Source organism: Pteropus vampyrus, unplaced genomic scaffold (assembly GCF_000151845.1).
Source record: "Pteropus vampyrus isolate Shadow unplaced genomic scaffold, Pvam_2.0 Scaffold91, whole genome shotgun sequence".
Taxonomy (NCBI): Eukaryota; Metazoa; Chordata; class Mammalia; order Chiroptera; family Pteropodidae; genus Pteropus; species Pteropus vampyrus.
In genome coordinates this window covers 5,407,976-5,418,612 of record NW_011888872.1, presented here as the reverse complement: position 1 = coordinate 5,418,612, position 10,637 = coordinate 5,407,976, and the positions used below count along the sequence as shown (strand labels likewise).

The window sequence follows — 10,637 nt, the reverse complement described above, 5'->3', positions numbered from 1 at the left end:
GCCACACACATGTAGCTTCCCCCTCCCTGGGATTTTTAAGGAGCTGGCCCAGGTGGGATTATTTTTTCGCTTTTGAAAGAAGGTTGATTCAGATGACTTCTAAAGGTTTGTTCTTCCCTGAGATTATATGATTCCATGATCCTTGATAAATTTTTCAAGTGGTTTGCACTGATGAGAATGGTACCTCGCTGGGGAAAAGGAGAAGGAACTAATTTAATGAGCAGTTATAACAAGCCAGGCACTTTTATGTGCATTTTACCTCCTCCCATTTAATGCTAGAGCAACCTTTAGGTGAGTCTTAGAGCAACCTTTAGGTGAGTCCATCTGAATAAATGCAGTGTGGAGGGGGTGGGGTGAGGGGCAGACACAGGTGGGAGATAGATACAGGGAGCAGGCCTAAGAGATGCCTATTTTTTGGAGCCACCACCTCCCGAGTTTTGGGCAGGGCTGGGTAGGAACCTGCCACCAGAGTCTGACTCCGTTGTGTTCTCTTGGAAAGAGATGCTGGCAGGATTTGGCTTCATTAATAGCAGTACAAAACCCTGACAAGGAAAAACGAGAATGGAAATGGCGTGGGGGACAGAAATGTCCACTGTCACACCAACCCAGATGGAGACTACCCTTGTGGTTCTCACTGCTGCTGCTTCTTTGCCTTGCAAGCCCTTTGTGGAATGGATGGGCCTGAGGGCAGGGAATTTCTGCTGCTACCAGCCAACATGCAAACTATTTGGATCAAAAAGACTTTGATGTGGTAAAGAGAATAATGAATGAATAGCATCCCAACTCAGCTGTCCCTCTCAGCAGAATGCGGGCCTAGACACTATGAATGTCACTTCCTATTGGTGTAAGCCCAGAATGTCTCCACCCAACCCGCACTGCTCACATCTAGGGCTGGATAGTCCTTTGTTGTGGAGGTCGTCCTATGCACTGTAGGGGGTTCGTCAGCATCCCCAGCTTCTACTTATCTTATGCCTGGTAACACCTACCCCTGAGTTGTGATAATCAGAAACTGCTCCAGACATTGCCAGATAACCCCTGGGGAGCATAATCGCTCCCAGTTGGGGACCACTGATCTAAATAACCAAATCAATAAGGGAGCTTGTTAGAGCTCCCTTTCACATCACCAGCTTTGCTCATACTTGTAGAGCTAGAAATGGTTTCTCTTCCCTCGGCTACTCCTTCCACCTCCTCACACAGCTCAAGCAGAGTGACAGCAGCTTGAGCTTGGAAACACGCCTCTGGACTGTCTTCCACTGTCGGTGCCAAGGGCCTCCTGCTCCTCAGGCAAGCGTCTGGCCTGATCTGCCCTGGCCTTGCTGGGTTGGGTTTGCAGGGGTGATGTCATTGTGCCTTCCCAGGAAGGGTGGAACAAAGGACGGGGTCCCCAAGGACATGCAGCTTCATCCTCAGCCCATCCGCTGGGTAGATTTTTTTTCCCTTCCTTTCCCTCCTTCTGGCCTAAGAAGTGATTGTTGTTCACCAAGCGATCCATTGTAAGAAGACATGCTAAGCTGGGCGAGCTTTGTGTCTCCGACTGAGCCCGTTTCCTGCCCCTCGTGTGTCATAAGGTGTTGGTTCTGGTCCAGTCCCTGGATGGAATCTTCCACGCCTTTTCTGGTGTGGCAGCATGAGCCTGAGGAACTTGGACTCTGTGTGATTTTTCTAGTATGCTACCTGGAGCCTGCTCCTGAAGCGAGGAGGCTAGAGAAGTGGGGAGCAAGAGAGAGGGCAAGAAGGCACAACCCTTTTGTTTAATTTTTTAACTTATTTTCCTCCTTTTTCTTCCTTCCCTCCAATGGCGTTTCTGAGGACTGCAGCAGCTCTGGGAAGCCCTCTCTGCACAGATCCTCATTCAGCCTGTTTTATTTCCACTCAGTTCTCTCTGCTCCACTACATGACCTCTGTGTGTGTCTCCTTATGGGGAGGGCTGTAACTCTTTAGGACAGGGTGCTGTAGGGAGTGCATTTGCTGTCATTTGAAGCAAATCCTTGGAATCTCCTGGTAAAGAGACCTGTTAATTCACAACCTGAAAGAAGCCTGGAGTGGTTCTGTAATGTGAGATTCACCCAAAGGAATGACAATTGACTGAGGAACATGTTGTATGTTTGTTTATTTAGAAATAGCTTAATCCAAGCAGGTTTTCATTTTGATCTTGTTCCCTTGATAGGCTGGGTGTGGTAGTGACTTTGAGCCCCAAACCCTTTAATTAAACAGCCTGAGATACCCATCAAGGGCTTTATGAAAGAGATTTCTAACTCCAGTATAGCACATAAAAGATATTATATATATATATTAAAAAAAAATTATTTGACCCTAAATACATCTGAACCATACCTAGGAGAAGCTTGATTTGTCTGTGTATTCTGCTCTTAGGGAAAAAAAAACCCAGCAACAACAAAAAAACCCCAGCTCCCTGTGTCACTGTTGTAAAGTTACCATCCATCAGGATGATTGTGTGATTAAAAATGGATGTGATCTTTTCTGTGTGACCTATTATGATGTTATTGGTGCGGCTCCTTTTTCAGTCTGTCATGTGCCCTTCAGTGCCTTTTTCTTGTTACCCTCAATCCTGCCCTTTCTGATCTTTTGTTTTTGGTTGGCCTTTGTTCTTGGGGAAAGGCCCTCTTTTCCTCTGGACAGGCTGTTCCTTTAGGGACATGCTGGACTGGGAGGAGCTGCTGGCTGCAGCAGGTGGCTGCTGTCTTGGCAAGGGCCCCAACTGCCTCACCTGCCAGGCTGGCAACAGTAAAGGCTTATCCCACCTTGTCTCTGCCTCTCTCCCTCCCTCCCTGTGGTGGGTGGATGGAGGCCTCAGCAAAGCCTTCCAGGCACACCTTCCCAGGATGCTCCTCTGGCCAGCCTGGGAACCCAGTACTCCCAGGCCACCTGGTACACACCCAATAAACAAGGATGGTCTTTTAGTTGTCACCCACTGGCGTTGAAATACATAAAAAATTGGTAGGATCCTCTTTCTTTTATTGTAGATTAATGCGTAAACATCTTGGTGGGTTTGGAGCTTGCCCTGGAAAGAGTAGGTCTTGGGTACTTTGTGTGCAAATTCATGCTGATGAAACTAGACCTACTCCTTATTTAAAAGGGAAAACCACAGCGGAATGAGACATAATGAAATGGGACTGACTTTCAGCATAACGATAGCGTTCTTTCCCATGTCCTGCATAAGCTTACGTGCAACATACTTCGCCACACTTGCTTCATTACGTATTACACTTAGAGGAAATAATCTTTTGAATCTAATAAAATAAAAAGTTGGATGGGCTAAAAAACCCAATGGGACACCATAAGTAACTAAATTTCTATAAGTGGTTAAATACTCTAAATTTTTTCCCAGCATAAGTGAGGAAAGTGAGCAAAGCTTTGCACATCAGAAAGATGACTGTTGAAAACTGTCAGGAAGTACAGGTGGGTGGGTCCAGGGCACATTCCATAGATCCCGACCAAAAGTCTTTTCGAACCTTCTGCAGAGGCAAGAAGATTGGAAGCCTATTTGTATGGAATGTTGAGGGCCAATTCTGAGAATATACGTCTAGACTTTTATCCTTTGAATTGGACAGAACTTGATCACTGAGGCTTGAAACACAATACTGTTTCCTGGATGACTTAGATGTGCAGTTACCACACATTAGAGCATAACCTAGCAGTTACCTTTTCAGTTTGAAAAGTTGAAGTTTGGCGATGTAGCTGTCCACTCAGCTTACAGAAGGGGACACTGAATCTGATGTCTGAGCACATTTTTGGCAAAACCATAGGCCCAAGCTCTGCTCTCTCCATGCCCAGCCAGATCTCTTTGCACTCTATCGTGTTGCCTGCCGTTTTCTGTGTTGTTGACAGGGCTTATGACTCAATAGGTTAAAGGGTCATGGCAGATCAAGGTCATGAGTGAATTTATCTTATTAGGTGATGCCTGGTTCTTTGTGCAGGGAAGGCGTTTCTTCATGTCTTCTGAGCTTTTCTGCCCCACATCTTTCCATGTGTTGTGTGCTTCCCTTACACTCGCCTTGTGGAGGAACAGTAACTATAACATATATTAGAAACTGCCAGTCAAATGTTAACACTACAGGGCAGGACTGCAAAGGACCCCACTGTGATCTACTGTACCCTGCTGCCTCTTCAGCGGAGATGGGAGAAAGCGACATGAAAGCAAAGGATATTCCACTGGTGGCATGTTTAAGGGCTCAAAATGTTCAAGGACTTACATGATTCTTATATTCCCAAAGAATTGATTGTGTTTAAGAGAAGCTAAGTACAGGTTTCATTAGAGTTTAGCTTTGCTGTTCTTCCTTTTTCTGGGATCCCGTGACTGCTGGCACACAGGTGCCATTGCCCATGCTTGTGACTAGTGGTAAAGTGAGCTCTCCTCTGCTTGCAGATGAGCGTGAAGCCGTGCAAAAGAAGACCTTCACCAAGTGGGTCAATTCCCACCTCGCTAGAGTGTCCTGCCGGATCACAGACCTGTACACTGACCTTCGAGATGGACGGATGCTCATCAAGCTGCTGGAGGTCCTCTCTGGAGAGAGGCTGGTAAGTGAGAATGCTATTTAGTGTCTTACACTGTTGGTGGGAAATATTTTTGAAAAATCTAGTATGGACTTGCCTCCTGCTGAATTCTGCAATTAATGGTTGATATTTTTGAAAAGGAGAACTTCGATAAGTGAGATGTGTACATTGGGGAAAGCTCCCATGTGACATTCTTGAACCTGTAACAAAGTGGCCATGTTCTGGTAATTTGTGAGCTTACTACCTTCAGTCAGAGAGATGTTTGATTGGTGTTCCCCATTAAACAGGGCACAGTGTTGGTAATGGAAGGTCCAGGCTGGGCCACTGGCTCCAAGGTGATCTGTATCCCACAAGATCATGGAATAATTTTACATTTTCTTATTAATCTTTGTCTTATTAATTCTCTGGAAAATTTGGGCTGCCGTTTTGAAGTGGCAAGGATTGGATTCAGTATTCTTGTTTTTTATTTTTTGGGTTTTTTTCCCCTTTCTTTCTTCCCTGAACACTTTTTTATTACTTTGGGGGTGGAGGAAAAGGCTGGTGTTTGTCATCTCCTTGGAAACTCAGCTTCTGATGAATTCACTGCATCATTTGGGCAGGGGGGTTTTAGCCTACAGTGAAAATTTTATCCCCATTTTGTTTACCAGAGCTACGGCAGCTGTCTCTGATGTGCTTTTTATGAACCTTAAACCAGTCTCTGTAACAGACCCAACAGGTTTTGTCTCACCGTGGTTTAAAAATGGATGCTATATTCTACCAGGGCAGATGCAGTTCCATAGGTGGTGGTGGGACTGAGCCAAAAGCTGACGCCCAGGGAGAGAGCCCCACATCTGTAGTGACATCACCAGGAAAATATGCTGGTGGTTGGCAGGGCTGCCAGAAAGCCTTATTTTTAACTTGATCTCCACCCTATAACTTGACAGCCACATGGCTGTGTGTGCAGACCGACCCACACACCTCTGACCACAGGCAAGGGCCTCAGGTTGTACCCTGCTCTATTATTAGCCCAATTTCCTCTTTGAGCCCGGTGGGGGGGAACAGTCAGGGTTTTCTCTCTCCCTGCTTCTTTGTTGAAGAACAAGTTCTCTAAAACAAGGTTCCTCAGCCCCCAGGCCATGGACCAGTACTAGTTCATGGCCTTTTAAGAACTGGGCCACACAGTGGAGGTGAGCCGGCAAGCAAACAAAAAGCTTCATCTATATTTGTAGCCGCTCCTCAGTGGTAGCATCACTGCCTCAGCTCCACCTCAGGTGATCAGGCATTAGATTCTCATAGGAGCACTGGTCCCTGGTGCCAAAAAGGTTGGGGACCACTCTTCAAAATATAGTGAAGCCCCATCTCATCTGTAGTGAGTTTTGTCCGTGCTCTTTGTTCTCCATTGTGCAGGTGTCATTGTCTCATTTTCTTAGGGAATTTGTGGGTCAGGCTAGACAAACTAACTAGATAAATAAAGGATGCTTCTGCCTAAGACCGTGATGGCTGTCTCGAAAGTGGTTTGTAGGGTGAGTGTGGAGGGTGGAGGCAGTGGGCCCACATGGAGAGGGTGAAGGCTGGTCATTGATTACATTTTGATTTTTTTTTTTTTTTTTTTGAAGTGAGTCTTGTCTGAGCGTAGGCTAGAATTATTGTGACATACGCCTTTAGAGTTTTTATAGCCAGACTTTCCCTCCTACATCTCAACCATTTTTCTCCTCTCTTAATGTTTACTCTAGTATGATTGTTTATTGATTTTTTTTTTTTGAATGATGTTTTGAAAGTAGCTTAAAAAATCAGTAAAGGTTACATAGGTAGAAATTAGTTTGAACATTTATTTTTGTTCCGATAGGGTCCAGTCTTCCAGGCTGTAGGGAGTAAATTGTTTACCTTTGAGGGGCCATAATTCTTTTATACCAAGAAGATTGTGTCCTTGATTATGTCCACATAATATATGAGATCAGGCCCATTGCCATTTTTTTTTTTTCTGGACAGAACAACAAAAATATTCATAGGGAGGATAAAAGCAGCCAACAAAGCATAATTCTTAGTTGTGTGTGGATGCTACCTACTGTTCTGTTTATTTGCTGCTGGCAATAATATATATATATTTTTTTTTCTTTTTTTTTTTTGCGGTAACCCAGAAATCTAGGAGAATGGAGATGGGGAAGAACATAAGCTGGCCATCATCTCCAACCTGTCATGAGCCAGTGCCAGAAATTGTTACGACTTTGTTAAAAACCTCAAGTGTCTTCTTTTACTATCCATTCCTCACAGCCAACCCTGATTATAGGTTGGGCAGCCTAATTAATCTTATTCCAAAAATAAGGATACCATAGATAGAATGAGCTAAAGCTCTTGTGCATTCGGACTGGAGATTTTTAGCCTGTTTGGCCCTGGGGTTTATTTGGTTCATGGAATTTGCTGTTGGTTGCAGGGGCTGCCAGGAACTCAAGTTAGAGACCCTCCCTGTAGGAGAGGACCTCATGAGGGCTTGCCACAGAGGAGCCTTGTATATTCAGATTCCCAAACTAATGAGGTGGTTAAAGCTTCTAGGCCTGGGTAAATTAATGTCCACAGCTAAGTGTGTATCATCAGATAACATTCAGTCAGCACTGGGCTTTCTGCACCAGTGATCGAAAACCCTGGGTAACACAAACATTTGCACTCCATCTGGAGCCATGTGTCAGTCTGCATTTTAGCTCCAGCACTTACCACCAGCTTAGCTTGGCAGTAGGTAGTAGATAAATGTTTGAGGGCCTGGAGTATCTAAATTTACTTTATTAATAGGTTCTTAGAGCCAGTTTATCCTTCTTTACAGAGGAAAAATTTTGATTTTTACCGAGTGGAATGCATTGAACCAGACAATTCCACCCTAACCCCACCCTGCATTTTGGCTCAATATAATTCGAGTTAAATTTGAGCGGGTTTAAGGGAGACATTTGGGTTATCAGGGCACTTGATTCTGATGCACTGGGGAACATCAGAGGGCAGAGATCCCCAACTCTGGTCCTGGTGTGTGTAGGATCCATGCCCAGAAATGTCCCTCTCTCTGCTTCGGGTATGTCAGCTTATGAGGCAGTGAGTGAACTGGGCTGAGCCAGGACGCTGCTGCTAATTGAGATTGAGTCGATGACAAAGAAAACCATTCTTTTCCAATATCTTATTCTGAAACTGCTATTGTCTATAACTCTTTATAAAGGCCTCGCTTTAAAATTCTCTAAAAATGACTGTTGTTTTTAGCATCAACTGAGCAGGTAAAAGTAGCGGGCATAGAACCTGTGCTGGTCACTTTGTCACTTGCCAGATTAGAGCAGGACTTGAAAGGTAAAGGCGTGTCCCACGACAACACTGACATTTAGAGGGAGTAGGGCCTCTGGCACAATATCGTCAGCCTGGTCTTTGGTTGTAAAGTAGAGCCCACAGATTATAACCCAGGTTTGAAGCTTGCCTGTCGCCTTCCCTCCATGAGCCTCAGCAGTGAAGAGTAGTTCTAAGTAGGATGGCCAGTTTTCTTTTGCCTTGCTCCTGCCAGAACCTCTGATGGAAAAAGGACAGGGTTTTTCTGAACACCTCTGCCCTCCTCTCAGCCCCTGCTGTTTCCATTGGCAGGTGTCACGGGTTTTTGTTCGCCTGTCGTTTTCCTGATATTCTGTCTTCTTACTTTGTTAGTCACAAAGAAGAGAAAGCAACCAACCGCCCCCCCTGCCCCCCCCCCCACTTTTTTTGGCCACCTTTAATTCCAAAACAGGCTGAGCCAGGTGGAAAAGATAGATTTACCATGAGATTTGTTTATTACGCTTAAATTTCACATTGAACTTCTGAGTGAGCTTTACATAAAGACTTTGCTAGGAGAACCATACTGATCTGTATTGTTGAAACGAGATTTTGTAGACTGGCCACAGAACCTGCTTGTTGTTTATAATATCATTTGCGTGAGAGAATTTGCTTTTGTTCTAAATACCAGCCACAGAAAAATGCCCCCGTCAAATTGCTGTTCCACTGCACAAATATGAAAGTAAATTAATAATAATAGATACCATGTGATAAAGCAGGGGTCCCCAACCCCCAGGCTGCGACCAGTACTGGTCCGTGGCCTGTTAGCAACCGGGCCACACAGCAGGAGGTGAGCAGTGAGCTAGGGAAGCTTCATCTGTATTTGCAGCTGCTCCCCAGCACTAGCATCACCACCTCAGCTCCACCTCAGATCATCAAACATTAGATTCTCATAGAAGCACTGGTTCCCGGTGCCAAAAAGGTTGGGGACCACTGTGATAAAGTACTAAATGCATGGCCCCAAAGCCCTAGAGTTCAGAAGGGGAGTCTGGCCTTCTGGATGGGGTGTTGAGAAACCCTCGTAAAAATGTGTGTGGGGTTCCAGCTGGATCCAGGAGGAGAAGCAGAGGTTCATGTGTGGACAGCCAGAGTTTATAGGGGTCAGGTGTTTGCAAGGCTGATGAGAGCATTTGGGGATGTGCATCAGAGAGGAACTGGTATAGGGAAAGCAGCCTGGTTAAATTGGAGTTTGTTTTTTGGAAGAAGTGATGATGGTAACTTCAGTGTGTATTGTTTTTAGTGTTTACTGTCACACGTTATCTCATTTAATTCTCACAGTCTAATGAAATGGATAATTTATGCTTTATAGAAGAAACAGACCGAGTGACCAGGGTCTTGCCTGCCTAAGGCCAGTATCACAAGTATTAGAACTTGGACTCCGGCCCACTCTACTGTCGGTCGGTCTCCTCCTTTCCCGCTGAGCCCTACTAAAAGAGAAGGTGCTCAAGCTTGTTGGGAGTGAGTGCCAGCCAGTGAGGAGACAAGCAGGAACACAGTCTGTTGTTCCCTGATTAATTTAAATCGGGCAAGAATCGTTTATATTTTCCTTAAAGCTCAAAGTTCGGTGTGTAGGAAGGTGTTCAGGGACTTAATGTGAAATGAGTTTGGTTGTATGTTGTACTAGTGGAGATTTTGGAAAGTAGTGCTTCTTATCCTGCCCTCATATAAAATAGAGAGATATTTGTGTGTACGTGTGTGGGGGGCGGGGCTGAAAATCTGTTTTTGATTTAAAAGACAAAAGCATAAGCAAGTGTCCATCACACAGGTATACTAAGACTAGTTTGTGTCTTTTCTCTATTCCCTCTTCAGTTGAACACTAAGGTCAGCAGGCACGTTAGAATTTACCGTGCATGCTAATAAGCCTTCCACCCTCCAACACATAAATTGTATTTTATAGCTGGAAGTAACTTTAGTGGCCACTAAGTTAGATTCCCTTCATGTCAGAAGTATTGCAACTTCAAGACTATGCAAGGTCTTTCAGCTGAGTTGTGACAGATTTAGGCCTGGAGTTGGCTTCTCCAAATTCCCAGGTACTGGTGCTCTGTCCACCCTGTAACCTTTGATGAGCTGTCGCTCCAGGTGGCTTCAAGGCAGCTTTGGACACCCATGGAGAAAATCCCGAGAGAGTAGGGGTTACCAGGGTGGAACAGTGTGGCTCAGCTATTCGGCAGCCTCCTAAAATACCCTGCCAAGAATCCTCCCTTATGTCGTCTTCAAGGAGGCCAAATTGGCTCCAGGAAACATTTGTTTTCTTTTTTCCATCTCTCAGCTCTGACAAAAACTGTCTTTGTGATTATACCATAGTTCTGCAAATTGTGACACCCCACAGTATATAATTGACCCAGACTCAAGACTGGGTGGGCAGTGGGGACAAGAGCCATGGGCCAGGAAGGAGCCATCCAGATTCATCTTTCCTTTCTAAGGGCATTGGGTCCACTTGGGCGAATTTGACCAAGGCCACATTGCTTTTCAGAGGCAGGGCTTGAACTAAGTGCTCTAATAAGCAATTAGAATAGGGTTGTCAGATACTAGATACTAGAGGTGGTTATTTAGCCCTGTAATTCCTACTCCTTCAAAGTCAGAAAGAAGATGGGGTCTAGATCAAAGCCTGGAATGGAGCTGTGGTTGATAAAGATACAGGGCTAGAAGCGACCTTAGAGAGGGGAAACAGGAGAAGCGCCTGCAAAACACAGGAACACGGTCCATGATGTGGGAAGAGCGGGGAAGCTTGTTAAAATTATTTAAAGGAGGATCAGTAAAAATAGGCATTTCCTCAGAGGAACCACCTGCGTGCCTGCAGAACCCCCTTGTTT

General features: G+C 45.1%; 1 protein-coding gene across 1 annotated transcript in view; it reads left to right on the top strand.

Annotated features, from left to right (window-relative positions):
* Positions 1-10,637, top strand: part of SPTBN1 (spectrin beta, non-erythrocytic 1) — a 185,075-nt gene that overhangs the window by 111,810 nt on the left and 62,628 nt on the right. The window contains exon 3 of the mRNA XM_023532837.1: positions 4,388-4,539. Coding sequence (XP_023388605.1) covers positions 4,388-4,539 — 152 coding nt within the window. The remainder of the gene's footprint in view (positions 1-4,387; positions 4,540-10,637) is intronic.